Source organism: Neovison vison, chromosome 9 (genome assembly GCF_020171115.1).
Source record: "Neovison vison isolate M4711 chromosome 9, ASM_NN_V1, whole genome shotgun sequence".
Classification (NCBI taxonomy): Eukaryota; Metazoa; Chordata; class Mammalia; order Carnivora; family Mustelidae; genus Neogale; species Neogale vison.
This window is the reverse complement of record NC_058099.1, coordinates 85,197,523-85,225,336: the sequence shown is the minus strand read 5'-3', so window position 1 is coordinate 85,225,336 and position 27,814 is coordinate 85,197,523. Positions and strand designations below refer to the sequence as shown.

The window sequence follows — 27,814 nt, the reverse complement described above, 5'->3', positions numbered from 1 at the left end:
AGCTCCAAGTGTTACTAATGAAAATCCAGATGGGACTGCTGCCTTTTGAGGAGGAGAAAGAGGAAGAACAACGAAAGGAAACAAAAGGGAATTTTTAAGAGTAAAGCAGCCCTTCCGGGTGATGGTGTGTGTAAGGAAGAGGAAGAGGAAGGGTTCTGTAGAATCTACCCCCTGACTCTGGAGATTCAGCAACTCCCCTCCCCCACAGCTGTTAGAAGGGAAAACATAGAAGTAAAGAGAAAGGAGCCATCGAAACACACCTCGTGGTCCAGAGAAGCCATCCAATCACATAGGAGAGAAAACAGAGCAGTGAGGAACACACCAAACATAGTGAAACTCTCAGATCAAGGGCAACATTTTTGAAGACAATGATTTGCAACATCTGTGAAGTTTTAAAAAGGTAGTATCAGAGGCAGAGTCTCCAAATCTAGGGGGAAGGAGAGATTCTCTGGTTGGTGCCTCCTGATTAATGAGTAAAAAGTGATCCAGTTGCCATAGTAACTGGAAGATACACAAAAGAAAACATCTCCTCTTTAAAATAGTCCTGATGATGAATAGTCAGAGTCTTTAAAAATATCTTTTTTTTAAAATGTAAGAGGCTGTTTTCTCTTCCCCCCTGTAAAAGCATATCACAGAGGATGGGGCTGTGTTTGTTTCCCCAGATAACAGGACTTGCTTACACAAGCCTGAGTTTGCTTACACAAACCAGCAATTTGGGCAAAAAGTAATGACCAGAAAATATGTCTGTTGGAGAATAAATTGTTTTTCAGCAGTTTTGTTTCTGTTTAGGCAGCAAGGGAGACAAATGTTTGTTGTCTTGGCTTTCCTTTTTCCTAACAATACGTTTCATTGGAGTTTCCTTGGATGCTGAGAATGTGAAATGCACCTAAGCAGAGTCAGGAAATGAAGGGTTAGGCTTTCTGTAACCTTCTCTTGTTGTCTAAATGGAGAAGTAATAAAAAATATGACTTCGGTGGGACTGCACGCTGAGTCCCTTTGCCTTCTCCAGCTTGGCTCCCGCTGTCCTGGACACTTATTTCAGGATCCAAAGCATTGTTCTGTTTTGCTCCAGGCTGCTCAACTTTGGCAGAATATCCAGAGTAGATTGGAGAGTCCAAGCAAGGTCTTGAAATGAAAAATGTAATGATAAAATATCCTGGGGACCCTTTTCTGTAGGCTGTGGAAGGCTCTTAATTGAATGATTTGGGTAAACGGTTGGTGCAAAGCCCAGCTAAGTGTCCCAAGCCCATGGCCTCGATAGTCTTTAGCTGATGATGTGATAAGGCTTGTACTAACCAGTAGAGGGGTCAATGGACTTGAGTAGCATGGCAAGGCTGCATAATATGGTCTTTTAGAGAGGGTGTATATATATTTTAAGCAAGGATATGTAATCTTAACTAGACACAGTGTGGAGGAGGCTAAGAAATCATTTGGAGTTCAAAGGAATGGAAGTTTCCAAATCTGCATTTGTTCTGTAGGACCATGGACAAGGGACTGAGGTCCCCTAGGGCTCAGCTTACTCATCCTTAACATGAGGAAGTGGGACTACTGTCAGGTCAGAAAACATATGCTACATGTTGTCATCTCCCACCTGTGTCTTCAACACTCCTGACTCCTAAGTGATACGGCTCAGAATATAGCATCATCAGCTGCTCAAGCCAAAATTCTAGGAAACTCCGTTTCTCCCTCTCCCTCTGGGCTTGTTAAAAAAATAACTCTTTCCAAGACTGAGAACCAATGAGCACTAAGACAGGGAAAGGGGGGAGCAGGCTGGCACATAGAGAAAAAGATCAAAGTATCGACTTGAGTACTTATGAAGCTAAAATGGTGAATTCAATCTCTGAACAGTGAGCTTCCGACCCTCCCGGCCCTCCCTGCCCTCCCTGCCCTGCAATAAACTTGCCATCTCACTCAGGCATGGAAAGTTCCTTCTCTCAAATTCACGAATCATGGAAAATAAAGCATTCCTCTTTCCATTAAAAAGAAGCAGGTGAATGAGATGGCTACCTAGCTGAGTTCCTGGGACCAGACGAAACTAAGGTCTCCTACTCCTCTGCCATCTTGATTTCCAGAATCCAGAAGTAGGTGAATGAGAAAGGAATGGTAGTTATTTTCCAAGTATTTCAAGAATCCAAACAGAAACAGAGGGGGAAATGCTGTTTGTAAAATATTTGTTGTATCACTGTATTAGTTTCCCAAGGCTCCAGTAACAAAGTACCCCAAAGTGGCTTAAAACAATAAACATATTTCTATTTCTTGGTGTTCCAGAGGTCAGAAGTCCACACTTAAGTAGTCAGCAGGATTGATTGCTTCTGGAGGCTCTGAGGGAGGATCCTTCCCCACCTCTGCCTAGCTTCTGGTGGTTGCCAGCAAGCCCAGGCATTCTTTGGCTTGTGGCTGCATCACTCCAATCTCTGTCCTGATGGTCTCATTACATCTTCCTTCTGTGTCTATGTGTCTGTCTTCATACGACCTTCTTCTATGGACATCAGTCATTGGATTTAGCCACCCCAACCCCAATCCAGTGTGACCTCATCTTAACTTCATTATACCTGCAAAGACCCTATTACCAGGTAAGGTCACATTCATGGCTACCAGAGGTTAGAACTTGAACATACTGTTTTGGGGGACATAACTGAACCCTCAACAGTCACCAAATCATTTCCACTTCTCACATATTTTCCCTTCTGTCCCCTTGGAACCATCTCCACTGCTACACTTGAGGCCACCCACATAGCTTACCTGGATAATGCAATCATCTTCTCACTGATCTCCTCTGGTCTTTTTCTTCTCTTTCACTCTTGAAATCCATTCTCTATGCCACTACTACCATGTTCTTTCTAAAATTTAAACCTGATCATTTACAACCATCTACAAATCTAAGTGATTTCTCATGATTCTGGGCAAAGTCTGTCCTCCCAAGCATGGCATAGAAGCTTCTTCATAACCCAGCTTCTTATCTTTTCTGTCTTCCCTTCCCTGTTTCTTCTTGCTTCCTCATTACTCTAGCTACCCTAAACCCTTGGCAACCCACTTTGTATCTTTCCTATTCCTTTATTTTAATTCCTGTGTGTTTTTAAGGTCAGGGCAACCATGCTGTATTCTGACAAGATCTTGTCCCTCCCTCTGAGTTGCTTCAAGGGGGTATCTAATGAGCCCTTTTACTAGAGGAATCATCCCCAGAGATTTAGTTCTCTCTGCTTTCAGGTCTTCCCAGATGGAAAGAATTTACTCTCTCTCCCTCAAACTCATTTTTGAAGTTCACTAAACCTTCATTTCCTTAAGGAACCATTCTGCAACTGCACTCTGCTCCCCATAAAATCCTGGTTTAGGTATCACCGTATTTCTTCTTAATCAGTAGTTCCCAATCCCATTAGTAACACTATATAGCTTTCGTGGGAATATTCTTTGCCTTGCTGAATTCCTCTGTCCCCTGAGCTCCCTATTGTAGTAGGAATTAGTCATCACTTTAGCCCTAGCAAAAGTAGGACTCAAAATATATTTGTGAAAGAAACCATAGCGTGTGGGCATAACACATAGGACTAGGACTGCTGAGATGAGTAAGATATATTTCCTGACCACGGCAGATCACTCACCATTTACCATACCCCAACATGACCAGAGCTGCAGCGGCAACACAAATTTTACCAGAAGCTCAAACAAAGCAAAACAAGAAAACATGGATTCTTCCAGAAGAACTACAGAACTCAAAAGAAACAAATATGGGTGACTGGGTGGCTCAGTCAGTTTAGCGTCTCCCTTCAGCCCAGGTCATGTTCTCCCAGGCTCAGGTCATGATCCCTGAGATTGAGCCCCACATTGGGCTTCCTGTTTAGTGGGGAGTCTGCCTCTCCTTCTCCCTCTGCCCCTTCTCCAACACTCATGCTCTCCCTCACTCTCTCTCTCAAATAAATAAAATCTTCTTAAAAATTCTTCATATTCTTATGGCATCTAAGCTAAGCCTAAGCCTAAGTTCCCTTCTGGCTCTTATATTTTATGATTTCAGGTCCTTCCTCAGAATTCTGAAGAACTTTCTGCCACTGTTTTAGTGTCCTTTTGAAACGACTGATGCTGCTTGATACAACAAATTTCCAAGTCCTCTTCTCACAGTATTTTCCTTCTTACATACTATGACTATGCCTCTTTATCCTTCTTCACAACCTAAGAGCTGTCTGATTTTTTTGGTTATTCTGCTATTTCACTATGATCAATCTTCTTGTAGATTAAAAAATAATAATATATGTTTATGCTTATATATGTTTAATGTATGTTTAATAATACATATGGTTAGTTCTTGGGACCAATGATTGGTATCTTTTAATAATTCTGGAAAATTCTCAGGCATTCTTTTTTTCTTTCTTTCTTTCTTTTTTTTTTTTAAAGATTTTATTTATTTATTTGACAGAGAGAGATTACATGTAGGCAGAGAGGCAGGCAGAGAGAGAGAGGAGGAAGCAGGCTCCCTGCTGAGCAGAGAGCCCGATGTGGGACTCGATTCCAGAACTCTGGGATCATGACCTGAGCTGAAGGCAGTGGCCTAATCCACTGAGCCACCGAGGCACCCCATCTTTCTTTCTTTTTCTTAAATACACCTCTTCCCTATTCTATTATTTCTTTTTGGAACTTTGACATGTTAATTTTTCCCATCCTAACTTCCTTGTCTCTTACTGCTCTTTCCTGTTTTCTACCTTTTTGTCTCTCTGAATTTTCTATCTTTTCTTTGTATCTATCTTTGAGACCACTGATTCTCCTTCTGCTGTGCCTAATCAATTGTTTAATATGTCCATTCAGTTTTAATTTTGAATTTTTATGTCTTCCACTTATAAAGGTTATATTTGCTTCTTTTCCAAACTGGTAACTTTTCTGTTTTCAAGATGTTCTTTTGTTTCTTTAAAAATATTAAATGTTTGGGGGTGCCTGGATGGCTCAGTTGGTTAAGCATCTTCCTTCAGCTCAGGTCAGGATCACAGGGTCCTAGAATCAAGCCCCATGTCAGGCTCCCTTCTCAATGGGGAATCTTCTTCTCCCTCTCTCTCTGCCCCCCAATGTTTTCTCTTTCACTATCTCAAATAAATAAAATCTTTTAAAAATATTAAACATTTTTTATTTTTATAATCTGTGTCAGATCATTTCAAGATTAGTGGTCTCTGTGGTCTGATTCTGATGTCTGTTATTTCTGCCAACTTTCTCTCAGAATGCCTAATTTCCTTGCTTTTAAACTGTGACCAATTTCCTTTAAAATTTACCTGTGAAAATACTTTGTGATCAGAATTGAGATTACATTTCTCTAGGGAGAATTTGCATTTGCTGCCACCAATTGCCTTGGGATGCTATCTACTTAGGACTACTTTAAATTGAATTTACCTTTTGAGATGTTCCCAAACACACAGATAACATGAATTCAGATAGCCCAAGTGAGATCCAGGTTATAGTTATAGATTCTTAGAGAAGTTTTGTTGTTAGCTTTTAATCTACTCAATGTCAAGGCTAAGACTAAGATGATGTTTTTCGCTGTCCCCTTCTCCAGACAATTTTATTCTTCATTCATCCTTACAGAGAAACTATAGTCCTTTGGTTCCCATTTCAGTCTTATATTTTATCTGGCAACCTTAACTATAATAAAAATGCTCCGAATTTTTCTATTCAAAAAGAGAGATAAAGGCTAATTAAGTGGTAAGAGAGAAAGAGAATCATAACTTGGTTTCTTTCAGGCCCCAAGCAAATATTTCTGTGGTATACTAGATTAGAGGTTTATCTATTCTGTATTTTGCCACACTGCGGTTTCTTCTCTAATTAGCTTTGCTAATTACTGTCTCCTCAACAAATTCCTTGAGGGCGGGGATTGCCTTTCTTGTCTGTATATACTCCTCATAATCACCAAAGCAGCGTATGGACCTTCCTACAGGATCAGCTAAGTATTTGTTCATTGCTCCTACACCCATCCGCCTGTTGACTCTTCCTCCTTTCCATCCACCCAAGTACTCAAGCCAGAGCCAGGGAGCCATCCCACTTCCTCACCTCCCACATCATATCATCTGATCTTCTCAATTTTTATCTTTTTAGTTGCTCTCAAATCTGATTTATCTTCATTACTGCAGCCACCGTCTGAGTTTACACCTAACCATTTCTCCTGCAGTATATTCCTTAAAAGAGTGTTTCTCAAATGTGTTACATGGAATCTGAGTTTTGCAAGATTTAATGGATATAACCATTTCCAGAGTTAAAGAAGTCATTTTCCATGCAGCACCCACGGTGATCATTTTAAGACATTCAGATCACATCGGATATTTTTTATAATGTTCCTCATTACTTTTAGGTTGAATGTAAACCTCTTAAGCCTGGCCTATAAGACGACATTTGATCTGACCCTGCCTATGACTTTAACCTTATCTCCTGACTCTCTCCCTCTCTTTATCCACTGTAGCCCCACTGACATTTTCCATGTTCCTTGAACAGATGAAGCTTTCTTAGCCTCTGTCTGAAACACTGCCCTCAGAACCCATATGGCTATCTCCTTGTTACCATGCCCATCTCCACTCAAAGGTCAATTCCTGAGAAGCTCTCTCTCCAACAAGCCTATCTAAATCAAGACCTCTCATTGCCATTCTCATCTCATCACTCTCTAAGTCTTTATCTGATTTTCTGTACTTATTTATATGTTTTTCTTCTTCATTCATGTGTATTTTTGGAGCTTCTGCTATGTGCGAGGCAAATACTCATGGTACCAAGGTACAGGAAAACAAAATGAAACGACCTGTCCTCATGGAGCTTGCATTTTAGTAGCTGTTTCATGCATTTATTGAAGATCTGCATCTTATTTACATTATGATAATTATCTAATTTTCCTTCTTTTGTCTATTTTCCCTCCAAAATATAAGCTCCAGAATGAAGGAATGAGTGAACAAAGAGCTGTAGTGAGCAGTCCTCATAGGCACTCAGCTGTGTAATTCAGCCGTCACCTCCACCTGTTAGTTGGTTGAGAAAAGAATGGGAATCCAGAAACAGCTTTCCTATTAGGATATTCCATTGTTGGAACCAAAGGACTTGGTAAAGACTAGAGCCCAATAGAGAACAGAGCCCTCTTTTTAGCCAACATTTGTAGACAATGATTTAGATTATTTATTCTGGTCTCTCTACTACTGTGTCCCTCCAGGGGGTTATGCCCCATTGTCAGCTGTACTATTTAGATTATTGCCAATTCAAATATTTATTCATTGTCCTTGGACACCAGGGAGGACAAAATGATTGAAAATCATCAACAGTCTCCCTCACCAAGTACTTTGTATCCTAGCACCATTGAACCTTCCAGAAAAATCTTCTGTTTTGGCAAAGCTGGTCAAAGGGTCTGTTCTGTATGTGAGTGTTAATTACTTGAAGCAGTTCTGAGTACCAGGCCTATCTGAATTACATACTTTTTAGTGCTCTTTGGGGCCTCTAACTAGTTGCACTCTGTGGGCCTATAAATCTCTTACCCAGTCATTATTTTTGTGTGGAATGAAGACTGTCAGTGTCTCTCTTACAGATTTGTACGGCGTCATCCAATAACTAGTACATATTTACTCTGGGAAATATGCATTATTGACAACGTGCTTAATTAACTCCCCAAACAATTTAAGTATTGGCTGCTTGTAATATTGTCTCTCCCTTCAAGGGAACAGTAGTACATCTTAGTAGGGGATGGACACTCTACTGACATTCCAACAAGGCCATGGATGCCCATAAAAAGAATTGCTTAAGAGCGCTTGGCCCAATGACAGTGCCTCATCCAGTTGGCAAGTCTTGGGGCAGAGCCAAGAATAAGCTCATTTCCTAATGATCTGCCTCCTTTACGGAATCCTATCAGAAAAATATTTCAAATTAAAGGTGAATTTTTAAAAAGGAGTTTGTATAAACATCTGCCATGGTTTTAACCAAGCCCCATGGAAGATCTGTCTTGCCCTGGTGATGGAGCATTAGGAATTGCTAAGAAACAAAATGGAAAGATGAGAAAATGGAAGCATGCAGAAAAGCAAGAGGAAATGAAGAGTGTGACCAAAAGTCCAGGTCTTTGGGAAGAAGGGTCTGTGGAGAAGCCCATTTCCAGAAGTGTGGCACAAATGATGCTTGGAGCTCATAACCTGAGTGTGCACATTCTTTCCTTAATAGAATTTTTTTTCTAAGTCCATAGCACACATTTATTAATATGGAAATATGTACATGTACACATAAATAAAGTCAGAAATAACTACTACAACATGCTAGCTTTTTTTTCTGATTTTTGATAGTCCTCTCTGTACATACAGATCGATATGCATACATAATATATGCATATCTAGATATGGATTACCTTCCCTATTCACATAGCCTGTCATGAAAATGTTTCCATGTCATTAAATATTCTTGAGAAACAAAATTCCAGTGTATGAATGTACCATATTCATACCAGATGAACTTTCACGTTGTCTTTCTTAGCGACAATCACTGGTTATTTCAATCCAGAAAGTTTTCTCCGGGGAACACATTAACATACTAGAGCTCTAGAGGGTCACGGAAGGATGAGAAAAATGGAATCAAGCCACATCATTCAAATGAGTTCATTAATATCTATATTTTAACTTATCTGCCGACCCCCCCCAAAATGCCAGGTGAACAAGTTAATTGGAATCATAAAGTTTGTCTATAAATATAGAAGGGATGGAAGCTAAGCACAGGAAGTCCTTATATACATGCAGATGTGTGAGCCCATCAGAGAACCAGTCCTTCCAGTTACAACTTTAAGCGATCAAATATAAAACATATTTCTGGAAATTTAGTATATGAATTTATAACCTCAGAGCTGGCATTGTGTTTGGTATGGCTTAAGTTACTCATCTCCCAAAAGAAGTATGCAAGACGACCCACTGGCCTGGAGAAAAAGAACTTTTATTTGCAATCATTTTATTATCAAATTTTCTACTTATCTTTCTACCATATATTTTTAAAATGTAAAATGTTCATGCACTAGCACACATAAATAATTCACACACACACATACATGCATTGCAGGCACGTACTAAATTTTCAAACCCATGGGGTGATGAATCGTAACAGTATGGACATTGCTACTTTAGATTCTGTAATTAGGGAGCTTATAGAATATTTGGGGCTAGAAACCTATAAAGAAGGGGCAATACTCTGCCTAAGTTGGGAAGCACTGGGAAAGCATATATATCCCCAAACCTGGTTGAGCCTAAAATATAGGTGATTGGAACTGGGAAGGTAAATGAGCCAAAAGGTTGAAGTCATGGGAAAAGCCAACACCTAGGGCATGATGAATTTTATGGAACATTTAATGGATGTGGCCTAAGAGGTCAAAGCAAAAGGAGCCTAATGAGTCAGTGCCGAGGAGGGACTGAGGTAGGGGAGAACCCAGGAGCCTCCGAAGAGGGTAAGTTTAACCCGCCCGTTAGTCTAGCGCCCTAGGCACTAACTAGTAGGTCTGTGCAGTAAAGGACCATAGAACACATCAGTTTCAACAGGCAGTGGTAGAGGGAGGCCTGGGGTATGGAAGAAAGTTCTAGAAACCTAAAAATGAATCTTGAAAGACATACCACTCTGACATTAACTTTTCCCCCATGGTTTTGCAAAGAGGCCATTCTGCTTTAACAATATACCTGATCCCTGGCTAATTCTGGCCAATCTAGATTATTATATGATAAAGCATTATTCTTTAAAAAACCAAGTCTTTCGTCGCCTTCAGATGAAAAATAAACATACAGTAAGATTTTAGAAAAAGCAAATTAGAGTCATTTTAGCTTATCTGTATCTTTAATTGTGTGGCTCCAAGTTTATGTTAACCATAAACAACAAATTCTTTTTCTCTACACATGTTGGAAATTTGGTTCCATTTCAGGCTTAAAAATCTGTCTTTTCTGGTGCGTTTTGTAAGTTACATGTCCATAACCCCTAATGTGGCCTGGTCCATCCGCATGCAGTGGTGAAGGCTACAGGAATTACTAAGAACAGAATAACACGGCACCGAATGTCAGGTGCCCACTGAAGGCGGAGTTGAGAGCAGCCGTCAACACCTCCATGACAAGAGTGAGTTTCGCACGAGCCCCAGCTCTGATAAAACTAAGGAAACCATGGAAAAGTGACACAGAGGATCACAAAGACAGAGGGGACACCGTGGTCCCGCCCACCCCACCCCACAGAAAGGACACGATAGACATGGGTTTCCTGAAGAAAGGCAGGCTGTCCCGTCATCTTGACGAGGCATCTTCACACACATTCTCCTTGGGGGGGATGTGAGCCGCCGCCAGAAACCAGTAACTGTTTCTGAAGGCTTTTTTTTTTTTTTTTCCAAATGTGTGAGGCTGTCTCTGACTTCTGACTGATCTTGCCCCATGCCCTCTCGAACTATGTTCTCTCAGCTCTAAAGTTTAACAACACCAAGTAAGCAGATGCGTTTAAACACCCCACTTGGAACACCACCTTCTGAGACAGAGCTCTACGATTCTAGCTTGTTTGGACTCTTCTACCCCGAACCCCCAACACACACAACACACACACACACACACACACACACTCAAACACACACACACTGGAAGAGCCTGGAAAATTCACCTTTCTCCTTAAGCCAACGCTCCTTACCATTCAAATGCCAACTTGACTTAGAGTCAACTTCTAGGTTTGCGACCCTTACCTTTCCTTAATCCCCAAACAGCTGCCTCGCAGTGGTCAAGCTAAATCCCTTTAGCTTATGTCTGACTTGTGTATCTTCTGGGGTGGAAAATTTTTAAAAATAATTCTTATTCTTTGGAATAACCAGTAATAATGAGAAAGACTAATGGGCATTCATAAGCTGTTCTAAGACATATTTCCTGTTCTATGCATTATTCATTTATGCAAACTACAGTAAAGGTACCAAACTCGCCGTGCATCTGGGCTGGAAAGGTCCCCGGACTCAAGACTACATTGGTATGCACGTTTCCGAGGCTTGCTTCTGTTTAACATTTTCATCACTGACCTGCTTAAGGGAGCAGAGAGCAAACTCATTAAATTCCTAGATGGGAGGGATGGCCAGAACGTTAGAGAACAGGATTAGAATTTCCCCAGCCCTTGACAAATTAGCAAAACTGTCAGAGTCAAATATGTTCATCAGAGGCAGGCAGGGAAAAGTAAGCCGCCCAACGTGAGCTAAGTAGTAGCCGCTTATTTAGGAACAGAATGGAAAAGGATACAGATGCAAACACAGATGCACAGCAGGAAATAAACTTATACAGTGGAAGCCCTAGTGTTCTCCAGGGCCTTTGCATACCCCCTTAAAATGGCCTGTGGAGACATAAAGGCCCATCTGCAAAAGTTCTAAGAATTTCTGTGAGCTTTTCTTTCTCAAGGCACCTCTGGTTTCAGATTCCTTCTATCATGCAGCCAGCCTGCTTTGTGGTTCATTTCCCTGTTCGGCTCTGGTCTGGTCACCCTGTAACAAACCGTGTCCTCACACAACAGACACAAAAACCATTTCCCTACTGTGAGCAAATCCTGGCCTCCTACAGAAGGGTCTGGCTCTGTCCTTGGCGGTCTTGACTCTTGTTCAATGCCTCCTGCGGCAGGGCATGGCTGAATCCGGCCCAAGAGTGGGTCATACCTTGCCAGCCCCTGCCAGACTCGGTTTCGGAATTTTTACCTTTTGAAGAGTCTTAGCAACCACCTTCTCCAACCGCATCATTTTACACCTGCAGAAATCAGAACCCAGAAGGCAGAGCAACATTCATGCAAGTTCACAAGGCGGTTAAGCCAGGGTTAAAACCCCAAACTAGAAACTAGAGCCAAGTTCCCAGGCCAATACTCTGTCTGCTGCATTATCACGAGGCTATCTCCAGAAGGTTCTGTCAATGTCTGATTAAATGGTAGAGCCTCTTACAGAAATTTTTCCATAATAACTTTCGGTGTAAGGCATCAGCCACATAATGTGTAATACACCGTCGTGTTGTCTTGTAACACCCCTCGGAGAGCCCAGGATGAACATCTGGCTAACGAGCTGAGCAAGGGGGCAAACTTTGTGAAAACCAAAATAGAGCCTAGAGTAAATGAGAAAGGAAGGCTGTGCACAAAGTTCAAAGGACAAAATTTTGTTTCGTTTAAATAAAGTTAAAGGTCACATACAATCCTCATGTACAAGAGGAACATTCTCAAGAGGAGCGGTTGGTTGTCCATCTCCTCTAAGAATGACGAGAACAGAACTGGAGTAGGACAGACACCTTGCTGGAGGTCGCTCTGTGAGTCACCGGAATTGCCAGCCAGCAGGAATCATAGAATTCCCTTAACAACTGGATCCGGGAACCGGCATCTTTCAGGGAGGGTTACGAGGAAAGGAAATTGACTGAGTGATTCGCAAAGCCCTTGCGCTCTCATGAAGTCCTTCTCGGAGCCAACAGGGACACATTGAATCATTGTACTTAATGAGAACAGGACAGTATCTTCAAGAGGTTTGTGAAGTACCCAAAACAAAGCAGACTCTGTATTGGGGGAAAAAAATTGTCCAGATTTCAAAGGAGCCTCCCAGAAGACACTCCTTCACACTGGCCGGCATTTGGGGTAGCTCACGGAAAACCTGCCATTCAAGGTCAGGAGCCCGCTGCCCCTTCCAAATATGCCTTTGTAGATACGCTTGGTGCCTCTCCCTCGGTAAAGGGCAGGAGGGGCTTAATGTGGATGCTTTTCAATCCGCAGTTTGAAGACCAAAGAGCTTGGGACTCTACTTCCTTGAAAATCAGAATCAACCATTCCTGAGACTCTTAGGCTACTAGCTTTGAGAAAACTAAATCACAGCATACGTCATGCTATTAATTAAAAATGGTATAATCTGGAGGCGCCTGGGTGGCTCAGTGGGTTAAAGCCTCTGCCTTTGGCTCAGGTCATGATCTCAGGGTCCTGGGATTGAGCCCCGCATCGGGCTCTCTGCTCAGCGGGGAGCCTGCTTTCTCCTCTCTCTCTCTGCCTGCCTCTCTGCCTACTTGTGATATCTGTCTGTCAAATAAATACATAAAATCTTTTTTTAAAAAATGTTATAATCACCTGGCGATTCATAGACCTGTACCCCTGGGGATAAAAATATATGTTTATAAAAAATAAAAAATTTTTAAAAAATGTTATAATCCGTGCAAATGTCATTTCCAGAGGTTCCCTTTCATGAAACACCTCCAAAACATTATTTGTCTCAAGCCACAAATTTTCCAGAGCCCATTTGCCAAACGATGAACTCTTGGTAATTAGTATGTCTCATTATTATAATTTTCTTCCAGATAATCCAGGAACCTGTACATCATGCACTACGGGGTATTACATGTAAGTCTGGCATTTATTTTTTCATGGCACTAACTTTTCTGCAGTTTAAGCAATACTGACTTAATCCTCAATCCAGTGATTAAAGCAAAGAGGCCGGGCAGCCAGAAGCGATTGTGCCCTGTCAGGCTATTAATGAACAATTCTTGGATTTAGCAATAAGAGCCCAGCTGTTTTCTTGCCTCCAAAGGAGGCCCTCTTTTTCTTGGTCCTGGAAGTCACCCAACCTGACACTGGTGTCTAGGAATCTCGCCATGGGTTACCAGTTTTCAGACCCTGCAGTTCATGGACAAACCTTAATGATAGACCTGATCCCAAGCAAGCTATTTCCAAACATCTGCATAGAGACCTTGGCCTTAATGGGAGTCAGAAAATCCAGGATGAAGCCAGGTACTTTATGAGCTCTGAATCACCCCCTGGGTAACGAGAGACACAGAGCACTAGGTTAAATGAAACACAGATGAGCAGACACTCCCAAAGTTCTCCAATTCAACACTACAAGTCAAAGACGGGAGGTCTCCATGCCGCCTCCCCTTCCTTTCTTAGTTGGCCTCCTGGGGCACACTGGTTCCTATCTTGGAAGAAAAGCAAAGAAGGTAGGGGAGAAGAAAAAGAAGGCCCGGATAATACATAAACTATGTAATTCTTCCCTGTGACACTAAGAACCGGGTGATGGCCTCACCCACCCCCAGTTCTTCTCTTCACCTTTCCACAAACTCTCTTGCCAGGGACATGAGATTGACGTTACTCTCCAGAGGAAGAGATTGAAGGTCAGAGAGGCTGTGGGTTTCCTCACCCTACACCACAAGCCAGCGGGGGCGCGGGGGTGGGGGAAGGGCATCCAGGTTCAGGTCACCGCAACTTAAGTGGGCTGGTTCCTCCTGTTACCACACTGCCTTTCGCCTCTAGCACCTTTGAGGGATGGTCGTGGGTAGAAAAGATGCTGACAGAGGTCAGGAGCTTGGGAGGGAAAGGGGAGCCCAGAAAGCTGAAGCTTATCACAAAGAACCAGCTAGCCTTATCATTACCTAAGCTTATTGTTTTCATTCAACTCTGGTAGAGTAGCCTGATGCTCTCTATCCGAACTCTGTCTGTGTCTCCACATTCCCGACCCTCTGATTTAAATTACTGCTCCATGAACAGGGGAGGAGGGATGGAGAAGAGGCCCCAGACATGATTGCTGCAGGGTAGAGCAGACGAGTAAAGGAGCAGAAAGCCATCTGTCAGCATGTTCATAGCTGGCCTTTACCCACAACACAGCCCGCCACAGACCACCCCAGGCAGAGACGAACAGCAGACATGCAAACACTCTTTGGTGAGGACACATGGTCGGGGGCACAGAATGTTCCTCGAAGAACCGAGGAAGGAGAACTTACTCAAATAACCACCATGCAGAAGTGGGTGAGGGGGGGGGAAAGGCGTAGGTGAGGAATTCTCCTCATTCTCTGCGTCTCTCTGGTGTAATTGCATCCTTCCTCAAGCTGACAAGACAGCGCAGCCCTCCACCTGCACCTGCTTCCCCGGTCCCGACCCTGTTCCACCTTGTAGCCAGTCCGATGAGCCGCGCCTGCGCACCGCTGGCCACTGATGAGCGGGTCCCATAAAACCCTTGGAGAAACAAATACAGGAAGGAACAAGCCCAGTACCCCTGGGGGTAAAGGACACCATGTTTGTTTCCAGAAACACACAAGTATAACCCTATAGAATGTTTTGTAACTTTGAAGATAGTGAATAAAACATTTTATCATAGAAGGTGCTAATGAAGAAATACAAAGCTTTCCGTGGCTACTTCATTGATGCTAGGAAGTTCCCCAAAGGGCAAAGGTCAGCCCCTTCAAACGGGCCCCTAATTCAGTGGAGTCTGGAATACAAAATTTGGGGTGGCTGACTGGCTCAGTGAGCTAAGCGTCTGCTTCGGCTCAGGTCCTGACCCCTAGGTCCTGAGATCAAGAGTGTCACATTGGGCTCCCTGCTCAGCTGGGGGGGGTAGGGCAGGGGGGTTGGGGGGGGTTCTTCTCACTCTGCTCCTCCCCCACTTTGTGCATGCTCTCTCTCAAAAATAAATACATAAATAAAAATTAAAATTAAAAAATAAGTTTAAAAAAATGAGATACAACATTCTATTGTAGAATGAGAAGGGACAATATCCTTAAAAATATAAATACATAAAACCTAAGCCACTTCATTCTTAATATTAACAATCTAGCTTTTTAAAACAAAATAATTAAAAAAAAAATCTAGTAGACATTTTGGTAAGTTACTTGAACTCAACACTGAGCTGTTTCCAAACGTCCATGTGGAGACCATGTCCTTAATGGAAGTGAGAAAATCCAGGATGAAGCCAGGTACTTTGTGAGCTCTGAATCACTCCCTGGGTAATGAGAGACACAGAGCACTAGGGTAAATGAAACACAGATTAACAGACACTCCCAAAGCTCTCCAATTCAGCTCTACAAGTCAGAGATGGGAGGTCTCCACGTCACCTCCCCTTCCCATTGCCATGTGACGGAACGAACAGATGTTCAAATCCCAGGCCTGACTTTGACTATGTATGGGACTCTGAGCCTGTTACCTCGAGACTCAGTTCCCCTATCTAGAAATTAAAGACATAATAGCTACCATGTGGGAATCGCATGGAGGCTAAAATGAGGACTTCACGCACCATCAGTACTCCATAAACACTGGGACCCTTTTCCTACTCCTCTGCTCTTGACAGCTGCCCTGATGTTGGGTCCTCGGGGTCCAGAGGGAAGTGGCCAATGACGTGTTTGGTGAGCACACAAAGACCAAGCTTTTGTCCTTGACACCCAAATATCTACACCTGTTAAAAATGACATGTAGACAGATGTCAGGATATTAAATTCTGGTGGTAAAGATAAACAACATCGATGTACCTCGTGGAGGAAACTCTGCCTCCTCTCCTACGCCCTAGGTTTGAACAGCACTGCTACAAGACCTGTCCTGAGAAGACCTACAGAGAGGGATCCGAATGCAAAGCGTGTGAGACCAACTGCGGCAACTGTGACCAGCGTCAGTGCTACTGGTGTGAAGAGGGCTTCTTTCTCCTGGGTAAGCCTCAGGTACCACCCGAGTGGTGGTACACAGGAAGGACAAGGCTCCCGAGCCCCACCCAGGAATGAGAGCACTCGCTTGACCGGTTTCACACTCTTCCTGTGCCTCTTGTCCAAGGATGGATTTTAATTGGGTTTGAAAATGAACATTAGCAATGTATTAGCAATACCTCCATCTGCTTCTAGTACTGAAGTAGAGTGCCTGTCGCTCATTACTGTCCGACATCGCCAAGCTGATGGATGCAAGAGTGAGGGGGGCAGGGGCGTGGTACGTTGAAGGTAAATGCCTTAGAACGAATCACCTAGAATATTCAGAACCATGACTCTTTCCTGGGGACTTAATCCACACTATATATCCCTAAGCACTGTTAAAGATCAACAAGATCCTTTTGTCTTCAGTTTGGGTCTGACGGTTGTGAAAGAAGCACTCTAGGGGTCTTCCAGGGGAAGGAATACCGGCCAGAGGCTCCCGAATTTTTGCTGGATCAGCCCCCACTGACCTCCGTGGTTCTATACGGAGATTTGTTTGATTCGTGCTTCTCCAAGGCCCTGAGAATCCAAAGTTCTTTACTCAATGCCCTTCACGCCTTCACCCCTGGAGCAAACTTACATGCTTGGTTAAAAGCAGACTGACGTGTTGGATTGAAGACATGTTTCTTGGTGGAAATAAGCTGATGCCAGTTTGGTTTCTTTAAAAACAAATGCAAACAAAGACTGTTCCTGAGTTTCCCCTTGGCCTGTTTAGAACCCAGCCTTGCACAGGGCGCCCAGCCGAGCCCGCCAGGCGCCCGCCCCCCTGCTCCCTCTCTGTGTTCTCCCGCAGACGGCTCTTGTGTCCGGAGATGTGGCCCTGGCTTCTACGGCGACCCGGAGCTGGGACAGTGTGAGCGCTGCCACCCGGCCTGTGAGACGTGCACCGGCTTTGGACACCAGCAGTGCAGCAGCTGCAGGGGAGGACAGCAGCTGCGGCAGGGGACGTGTGCGGGGCCGGCCCGGATCCAGGTGGAAGGGAGATTCTGGAATGGTATGTGCAGGAGAGAGAGAGAGAGAGAGAGAGGAGGTGTCCAGCCACCTTCTCTGCCTGTCTCCTTCCCTTCCTCTTTAACCCTTGCCTTTGGGATATCCTGAATGAGATGAAGGCACGACTGTGAACCAAAGCTTGGAGTCGGAGAGGGGAGGAGGCTGTGGTTGGTGGGTGTCTGACTTGGAGGGAAACCCGAAGTGCAACTTAATGGTTGGTGTGGCCCATGAGTTCCTGTTTGGTGGGGGAGAGCTCGGAGCAGGTAAACGGAGTCATGGAGGAGAATGGTCCAACGGCCATTGTCTCAAAGATCCAGAATAGCTTCTACCTAAGGCAAAGGAGAAAGACTGGCAAAGGTGGGCTTTTTCAGTCACACAAGGAAGAATGACCCTTAAGAATTAGAACTTAAGCTGAGCCAGCCCATCTTTCCAGCTGCTGCTTAGAACTTAGCATCATTCAAGCTTGCCTTTTAAAAGTCCCCCTCCAGGGGCACCTGGGCAGCTCTCTCAGTTAAGCAATGGACTCTCGATTTCGGCTCAGGTCATGATCTCCACGTTGGGAAATCGAGCCTGGAGTCCAGCTCCCTGCTAAGTGGGGAATCTGCTTGAGATTTTTCCTCCCCCTCCCCCAGGAGCTCATGCTGCCTCTCAAGTAAAATAAAATAAAAGTCCCCCTCCAGCTGCAGATGGGGAAAGTGGGGATTTTGATGGGGGCAGGAGGGAGGGTGTGGGAGCTTCCTGTCTAACACTAAAGGTTTGCATCTGCTCATCCCTACCTGCGTCTTCTGTATGGACTTCCTCACACTGGAGCCAAAGTCACAAACTTCCTTGCAAGGTAGTTGCAAGCTCCAATGACCTCTCTGTGTCTCCAGGGGTTAAAACACAAAACCCTCTTCCTACTGGAAAAATCTGACTCACATTCTATGAAGAGATGCTCACGAAAACAAGAGATGCGCTCCGTTTGATTTCGAGGCAAGGATTTATTAAAAAGGTCATTTCAGTACAGCAACAGTGGAGGTCTGCTCAGGATACGACTTCGAAGGGCCTGGGGCAGGAGAGAGGCTCTCGCTGGGTCCACGGAGGGACATCCATGGCGACCGTCCACCATGACCGTGGCACATATGAGACTTAAAGGAAAAGCAGCTCAGGGACCATCACAAACCCAGCAGCCAAAGGACACGGAGAACACGGGCCAATTTCAGAGACATAGCTGGGAAGAAAATCATTCACTCCAGACTGGGATATCTTCCGTGAATTATAGCTGGACCCAAAGGCTGAACACGGGTTTGTCTGGCATTCAGGCATTTAAGAGGCAGTGTAAGCCAAGAGGAAAGTCATCTGGTGCTGTGCTCCTAGCTCAGAACATCTGTATTTTATCTGGCATCCAGATGATGAAAAGGGCCGGAGAGCCAAGAGTCAGAGAAGATTTGATTCCCCAAATGATTACACGTCCCTTTCAACTGGACTACGCGCTCTACAAGCAGAAATCAGGACTTGATTGTTCCCCTCTGTCAGAGAACCACACCCAGCCCTCTGCATTTTCTACTATCAAAATATACTGTTTTTGAAGAAGAGAAGGAATTAGTCCATTTGGGGATTCAGCACTAATAAGGCATTCGGGAAGCAGATGCGAATGCTTCTCATGGCCGGACAAAAGCAATCAAGTCAATGGCATGGCCGCACCTTTCTATGATCTAGGAAATCAGACCTGCAGACTACTCACAGGGAAGAAGGACTCATTCTTCACGGAGCAAGGTACGGCTGGAGCTCAGCTTCCCAGGCAGAGTTTAGACACCACTGAGGTAGACAGTAAGTGAGAAATGGACTCCATAAAGTCCCAGACTCGAGTATTGGAGCCAATGCCTACAACTGTACCCTGACTTCTAGCTCTTAAAACAGGAAGCAAAACAAACAAACAAAACAAGATTGGGTGTATAATAGGTGGGCAGAAGTTTCCAGAAAACAGTCGCTAATTAGCCATCCCTTTACGATGATGCTAAGCAGGTTGCAGTCATCCTGAGTCAACTCTGTGGGAGCCCAGACAATGTACAGAAGGATTTGAAAAGAACAGAGCTGCCTAGGGGCTCTCAGCAAGGTGGTGCTGTGCTTTTCAACATGGTCTTGGAAACACATAAGGAAGGTAAAATGGGACAAACTTCAGTTCACCCACACCACCCCCCAGCAGAAACAATCAGCTTTTCTTTGCCTCCAAAGACTACGACTGCCCCCATTGCCTTTGCCAGCATGTGGGGAGGAAATAGCCTTAAAATAAAAATCCAACTGGACTTCACTGAACCCCTCTCTTAATAAGGTGGCTGCTCAGAATGAGAGGACCATCATTCTTTGCTAATTATGCACACGGTGGGACCACCTCCTGCCCCAGTCTGAGGATGGCGAGTTCCCTACACGTTGGACCATGCCCGGCAAGTCCTTCAGCCCAGGCTGAGTAATGTCCAAAGATGGCGGCCCAGCTCTGCTCTTCCTGCCAGCAAAGAATCACTCGCACCAGAGTACGGATCCCTCCCAGATCCCCTGTTCTAGTCAGTAATATCCTCTGGAGATTCCTAGTCCAATAACCCCACGTGGCAGCCACAGACCCAATGTGAAACAGGCCACTAATGGCTTCCACAGTGACCCGGGCATCACAGGGTGACCGTGGGTGAAAATGTTGGGGCATTCAGCTGCCTTCCTGAAACCACTGTTGGGAATGGAAACGGTTTACTCTATGACTGTTAAATCATTTGGATTCTCTTAAGTGGTTTTCCCCCTGGTGGTGCCGGAAAGTCCTAGGAATAACTCCCGCACATTTCCCCTACCCACCTCTTTCCATCATCGATGAAAACCGTGTTTGTAGCAGGCTCTAATGACATAGTCCGAGGGTAGTTTAATCTACAAAGCGCAGATGCGGGGAATTAACTTTTTATCTTTGACCACATCCTAACAATTTCTCACCAGCCTGTCTTTTGATCTTGATTCCTGTGCCCTGAGGAAGCCTGGACTCCCAGAGTCCCTCACAAACACTGAGCCATGTGCAAAAAATAAATCTCAGCGGTGGGGAGATACACTGCCTGTGTGTAACTGAATCTTCGAGAGCTTTAAAGATGCCACGAAAATCTGATTTTCAGAAGGACTTTGTAGATATATACAGTTGCCTCGCTTATAAATGAGGACCTCATTTTTATTTAATTATCCAATCAGAACTCAGTGAAGAAAACCCGGGACTCTGGATGAGGAAATGACTAAACCTTTGGCCCACAGGATCCCTGAAGGAACCACACATCTGAACTTGCCTTGATTGTAAAATACCCAGAAATTTCGATAGGGGATCATTAAACCATTGGCTATGATGGGCGTATTTACCACGGAAATCAGCAAACACTACAAGTCAAGTTTTTTGTCTTATGTTCCAAAAAGCCATTTTACCGGTACACCACTGCTTTGACCTCAACCAAACTATTTTAAAATCCAAATTAATTACAAAAAGTCTCTCTAGTGGATATAGGCTTTAGAGATAAGCATACCAGGATTCAAACCCTGGCTCTGCTCTCTACTAGCTGTGTGACCTTGAACAAGTTACTCATTCTGTCCGAAACTTAATTCCCTCGACCATAAAATAAGAACATGGAACTACTTCAGCCAAGGTCATTCTGAGAATCAAATGCGAGAACACACATAAAGCTCCCAGGACTGAAGAGGACACAATAAAAGTTAAACTACTCCCCAGCCCTTTAACCTGACCCAGTTTTAACGCAGGAAACACTAGTTCACTTTCAAAACAGTCTTCCTTGCCAAAATCAAGTATTTTGGGGGGTGTGCTAGATTGGGGAAGAATAGTCCCGAAAAGAAGGCAGCAAAGAGTGGTAGCTGAGATGCCTAGGAGCCAAGCAAGGTCCTTTATATCCTGTGTATAAAGATGTCCATAGCAGCTCCATTTATAACAACCCCCCAAAATTAAGTGGATTTTGTTTCATCCAAATACATCACCCATTTAAAATAGTGTATACAAAGACATTTAGGAGCAAGAGAATATGACTATAAAATTTATAATATCAAATTCAGGGGTGCCTGGTGGCTCAGTCGGTTACGCATCTGCCTTCAGCTCAGGTCGTGATCCCAGGGTCCTAGGATCGAGTCCCACATGGGGCTTCCTCTCCCTCTGCCAGCCGCTCCCCACCCCCTGCTTCTGTGCTCTCTGTCAAATAAATAAATAAAATCTTTTTAAAAAATGCAAAATGTAGGATCGGTACTATATACAGAGAAGACGTAAACGATTTCACACACAAACACAGACATGATTCTACTCCCACATTCAATATGAAGATGGGAAATCCACGTGCTCATGTCCACCCCACATTTCTGGGTGATAGGCAACAGTAACCTTCTTTATCTTTCTTGCATTAAAAAAATGAAATGCTTTTTTTTTTTTTTTTTTTTAATAAAAAAGAGCCCGGGCCCACTGAAAGCCCATCTTCGGCGAGGAGCCTTCCACAGAAGCGACGGCGGAAGTTTCAAATCAAAAGAGGTAACAGGGAAAAAGGGAAAAGACCATCACACCACATCAAAAGCCTCTGTGACCTAGAAACCAACCAGAGAAGCTGAGCTATAAGGAGCAAATAGGGGTGCAGAAGTCCTCAGACAAAAACAGGAGGAAGGTGGTAACCACAACTTGGTGCTCAGAGGCCAGAGACTGGGAGGAAATTCAGCCGTGAAGCTTTCTGGAACATGTAAGGGCGTTCCTGATGTGCTGACTGGTTATATCTGGAGAGGCGCTCAAGAAAAGCCTCTGTCCTTGCAGATCTGTAATAGCCTGGAAAAGCACCTTTGGCCTTCCCGGTCACTGCTGTAGTATTTGAAATAGCAGAGATTGGGGGGAAAAAAACCCAAAAACAAAAACTAAATGGTCACCAACGGTTACCAGTTAGAAAAATGAAGTTTGATATACCCATGCAATGGAATGCTGTGGAGTCACAAACAAGAATGAGGGGGTTCTTTATGTGCCATGGCCCCCAAATACATTATTACCAGAAACAAAACAAATGTGATAAACAAGGTGAATAAATACAGTTTATATAGAAATGATGGAGGGATGCTTTATGATATATTCCCTTTCTTCAGTTTTGGGTTTTTTTTTTTAACTGTGTGAGTATTGCTTATTTTAAAGTTTGCTTTAAATAAAACTCCTGTTTTATATTGTTTAGCTATAGTCATTTCTAAAGGACAGACACTACATTTTCTTGATCAAGGTGTTTTGTTTTTTTTCCCTTTGAGGTCTTGTCCAGTCCAGAATTTCTGGAGTGGAAAAAAAAGAAAAACTATGATCAAAGTCAAGTACTTGTGATTAAGTCACTAATCTTTTAGGATAAAAACCTGTGGCTGGCAATGATCCCTTGCCCACACTTAATTGCTGTTAACTGTGTACAGAGCACCCTCTGGTGGACATACCCTGACATTACAGAATCTTTGTATCTAGTGTGTCCCAGTAAAATCTCAAGCTGCCAGAATGTGAGAGATGCGTAATTATAAATACATGTGTAGATATATTACAAAAATGTGAGAAAAGTCATTAAAACTCATTTCTAAATAAAAAACTTTAGTATAAAAATGATAAAATCGGGGTGCCTGGGTGGCTCAGTTAAATGTTTGCCACCTCTTGCTCAGGTCATGATCCCAGGGTCCTAGGATAGAGCCCCACTTCTGGCTCCCCTGTATGGGGAACCTGCTTCTCCCTCTTCCTCCGCCCCTCCCCTCCCCTCTACTCTTGTGTGCTCAGTCATGTGCTTTCTCCCTGTCTCAAATAAATAAATAAAATCTTCAGGGCGCCTGGGTGGCTCAGTGGGTTAAAGCCTCTGCCTTTGGCTCAGGTCATGATCCCAGGGTCCTGGGATGGAGCCCCGCATCGGGCTCTCTGCGCAGTGGGGAACTTGCTCCCCCCAACCCCGCTTCTCTCTGCCTGCCTCTCTGCCTACTTGTGATCTTTGTCTGTCAAATAAATAACAAAAATCTTTAAATAAATAAAATTTTAAAAAAAAAGATAAAACAAAAAGTTTCAAACCCTGAGTCAAAAAAAAATTCAACCCCTGGCCTAGACATATAATAATATTAAAGACTGTCAAGGTGTCTGGTAAATATTATTTTGCTATTATTTTTTAAGAACTGCTCTCAGCCATTATGTTTTTTCAGTTCCATTGAAATACAACTGACATGTAACATTGTCACACTTAACGAATATAATGTGATGGTTTGATATATGTATATATTGCAGAATGATTACTACCATAAGGTTAACACACCCACCAACCCCAGTTACCTTGTGTGTGTGTGTGTGTGTGGCGAGAACTTTTAAGAGCTAGTCTCTTAGCAACTTCCCCAGATACAACAGTATTAGCTGTAGACACCATGTACTTAATCGTCTTACAACTGGAAATTTGTACCTTTTGGTCCCCTTTCACCCATTCCCCCACCCCACCCCAATCCCTGGCAACCACCAATCTATTGTAAGAGTTTGGTTTCCTTGTAGGTCCACGTATAAGTGAGATCGCAGAGTATTTGTCTTTTTCTCTCTGATATATTTCGCTTAGCCTAATGCTCAAGACTTATCCATTTGTTGCAAATGGCAACATTTCCTTCCTTTTTATGGCCAAGTGGTGCTCCTTTATACACATACAGCACATCTTGATCCATTCACCCATCTATGGACACTTCACTGGTTTCTGTATCTCAGCTCTTGTAAGCAAGGCTGCAATGAACATGGGAGAACAGGCGTCTCTTCAAGACAGTGATTCCATTTCCTTCAGTTACATACACAGCGTGGAATGGCTGGATCGTGGGGTAGCTCCATTTTTCATCTTCTGAGGACCCTCCGCACTGTTTGCCACAGTGGCTCTCCCCACCTCCAGCCCCACCCCTCACTTGTGACCGGTGCACAAGCGTCCCCTTTCCTCCACGTCCTCACCGACGCTGGCTATGTCTTCTCCAGCCTCGCCCGGCTGATGGGTGAGAGATGCTCTCACACTGCAGTTTTGATCCGCATCTCTCTGGGGATTAGCGAGGACTGATGTTGGCAAGGGACCTGTTGCTCACTCTGCCGCCTTCTCTTTTGGATTAAGTGAGGCTGTCAGGTTAAAAAGGCCTTCGGGGAGACAGTTGGTCTTGTGGAGCCTCCTGTTGTCTTTTGCGGGAATCCTGCGCTGGGCTCTGCTCTGCCCAAGGCTAACTGAGCTCTTAACAGCTCTGCCCAGGTAGAGTGCAGCAGTGAGTCAGTCTCCTGGAAAACCAAGGCATGTTTCTCCTTCCAGACTAGGAAGAGAACTGCCACTTAGCGTGGCAGGATGATCCTTTATGTCTATACATGTGTATCCACCTCCATGCCAATCTGTCTACCTCCCTACCTGGGGATCTAGTCTCCTCAGTAGCTAATCTCAGCAGCTTATTCACCATGGCACCTTCGGAGAAACCAAGCACTGCCTCCCAGGGCCACTCCAGGTATGGAACAGGGGAAGAAAAGAGAGAACTAAAGCCGAAGCTTGGGAAATGGGGAGGTATGTACCCAAGGAGGAAACTGGGAAGAAGGAAGCAGGAGGTCTAGCATTTACTGAGCCGCTGTGTATGTGTGTTATACAGTTTCCTTTCGTCCCACGACAGTTCTATAAGGGAACGATCATTGGCTCTCATACTAGAGACGTGGAAAATAGGATTCTCTGAGTTTAATTCCCGTATCCATGGTTACTCTCCCAGAAGTGGCACAGCTGGGCTCTGAAGGCAGGTGTGCCTACAGGACCCACTTTGTCAGACCGACTCTCGGAAGGGCTGGAAGGAGCCAGAAGCAGGGGAGGGGGCAGTCATAAGATGCCAACAGTCGACTGGGGGTCCAGATCATTCCTATCCCACATCCTGAGCTAGGTCTTTTTTTTCTAATTGTCCCCCGTGAGACTCGTGCTGATTCCCAAGCAGCTCCTGAGGTTTGGTCAAGATCTCATGTCCTCATGGAGTGATGTCAACAAGGCTGTTCTGTAGGTCTTTGAAATTGTCCCGCGGACTTGCTGACTCTCGGGAAAAGCCTGGTCATCGAAGGAGTGCTCTTGGGGGGAAATGGAGAGAGAAACACCTCCCATGTTTCCCAGGTGGATGGGTATTGAGCGGGGATGGCCTGCTTACCACCCGACCAACCAGAAAACTCGCAGGTGGCTCCATTAGTGAATGTTTAATGATGATTTGAGAGATCAATTTAGGTTTGCATTCCACAGTGGTCACTCTGAAGAACACAGAAACCCAAACATTGACGGATTTTGAAACCTAGTTCCAAAGAACAAAAAAAAAAAAAAAAAAAAAGGAAAGAGAGGAGGGAAGGAAGGAAGGGAGGGAGGAAGGAAAAGAAAAAAAGAAAAAGTTACTCCACAAAGACACAATGAATTCTGTTATCATCTTGGAGTGAAGAGAAATGGTCATCTAAGACTCTTGGGGAAAGAAGTGATGACCTTTAACTAGAAAATTCTTTCATGACGCATGCCCACAAGCCCATACTCCCACAGATTTTTAATATGTGAAAGAAGGAACACCTGTTAGATTAAACAACCCCATTGCATTTAAGGCTATCCTGTCACTGGAAGTTTGCAAACCATGTCTTAATGATCAATTGAAAGGAAGAGAAAAAAAGAATGAAATACATGAATAAATGAATAAAGTCCACCGCACGGGTGATGAGTGGGCACCAGAGTTTAGCCAATGCAAAACTGAAGGGATTCTATTCTGGGCAGGAAGATGAGATGACGCATGAGATCCTTTCCAACGCTGTAACACTGACTTCGGGTTTCTGTCCCTACACAGACATTTTGAGAGGACACCAGCCTTGTCATCCTTCTTGTAAAACCTGCAATGAGTCTGCGACGCTGTGCACTTCATGTCCAAAAGGTCAGTGTGGAATATGACAGGAGGTGGCCGTGGCCCAGACACTTCACTGTCACTCATGTGACATCTTTATGTAAAAGCTTTGCAGGACTTGATCCAGTTCTCACTGTTCCTATCACAATGGCTCCTCTGGGAAAATGCCAGGACCCAGACAGTGACCTCTAAAAAAATTGGTATTCAGGGGCACACGGCGGGTTCAGTTGGTAGAACAAGAGACCCTTGATCTCGGGGTTGTAAGTTTGAGTCCCATGTTGCATATAAAGATTACTTAAAAATAAAATCTTAAACACACAAACACACACAAAACTAGCTTTCAAAGGACCAAATAAGAAAGAGAGAGAGAGAAAAGAAAAACACCAGTGTTCTTATCCAAAGGTATGATGAAGTTATCTGTTGATCTGGCCACAGAATTTTCTGGGTCTCTGGGTATCGGACATTTCTAGAGGTTCCATTACTCTTGAAAGTACATTAGCCAAAACAAGAGAACTGAGGGTAGAGATTCTGGGGGAGGGTAAGTACCCTACTTCTTCTTTCCTTCTTCATTTCTGAATTTAGGGGAGAAAAAAACCCAAGAACGACTTTTTTTTTTTTTTTTAAGGTTTGTTTAGTTGACAGAGAGCGTGAGAGAGCGGGGGGGGGGGAGGGGCAGATGGAGAGGGATAAACGGGCTCCCCGCTGAGCAAGAAGCCTGATGCGGGGCTCAATCCCAGGACCCTGGGATCATGACCTGAGCCGGAGACAGACGCCCAACTGACTGAGCCACCCAGGTGCCCCATCCAAAATACAACAACTTAACAGGTCAACAGATGCACTGCTTCATCGTCCGTAATAACAAAACATCAGAAATAGCAACTCCCCTGAATTCGGGGGATATTTTATGAACATGGTTCATTAACAGTGAGAATTTAAGAATTACAAGTGACCATGAAAGCAGTCTTGGTGTTGGAAGGCGCAGTGTTCATCGTGAGATGGGATGCAAACTTTAATATTTCAGGTGTGCCCTGACTCTACCCCTATGAAATATAAACGTTTACAACCAAAAACTGAAGGAATTTTCTTGGGATTTGGGAATGGAGAGTGATTTTTACAAAAGTTTTCTTCAATAATGATGCTATCTGATTTTTTTCAATTAAAAATAAGTAAACAGACCGTCCACGCCAGGTGGTGCTGGATGGAAGAGTTGCCACTGGGTTAGCGGCCTAGCAGGAGAGGCTTCCAGAAGCAGAAAAATATACTCTAGAGGGCTGCACGTGTGCCTTACATGTGGACAAAGGTGTTAACAGACCAACTGGACAGAAGGAAGCCCCCTCGAGATCTGCACCAGTATCAGTAGGAGAGTAAAAGGCAAGAGGGCACCTGGGTGGCTCAGTCAGATAAGTATCTGTCTTCAACTTGGGTCATGATCTGGGGTCCTGGGATCAAGTCCCACTGCCTCTCCCTCTCCCTCGGCTCCTCCCCACCCCCATTGTGCGCGCTCGCTCTCTCTCTCTCTCTCAAATAAATGCGAAAAACAG

General features: G+C 44.1%; 1 protein-coding gene across 3 annotated transcripts in view; it reads left to right on the top strand.

Moving 5' to 3' along the window:
* PCSK5 (proprotein convertase subtilisin/kexin type 5) overlaps nt 1–27,814 on the top strand; it is a 449,573-nt gene that overhangs the window by 387,571 nt on the left and 34,188 nt on the right. For 2 of the 3 annotated variants that reach the window (XM_044265870.1, XM_044265868.1), the window contains exons 25-29: nt 13,266–13,308; nt 16,238–16,374; nt 17,200–17,400; nt 21,841–21,918; nt 26,220–26,303. In XM_044265870.1, the coding sequence (XP_044121805.1) occupies nt 13,266–13,308; nt 16,238–16,374; nt 17,200–17,400; nt 21,841–21,918; nt 26,220–26,303 (543 nt within the window). The remainder of the gene's footprint in view (nt 1–13,265; nt 13,309–16,237; nt 16,375–17,199; nt 17,401–21,840; nt 21,919–26,219; nt 26,304–27,814) is intronic. The other variant, XM_044265871.1, reaches the window with a different exon arrangement.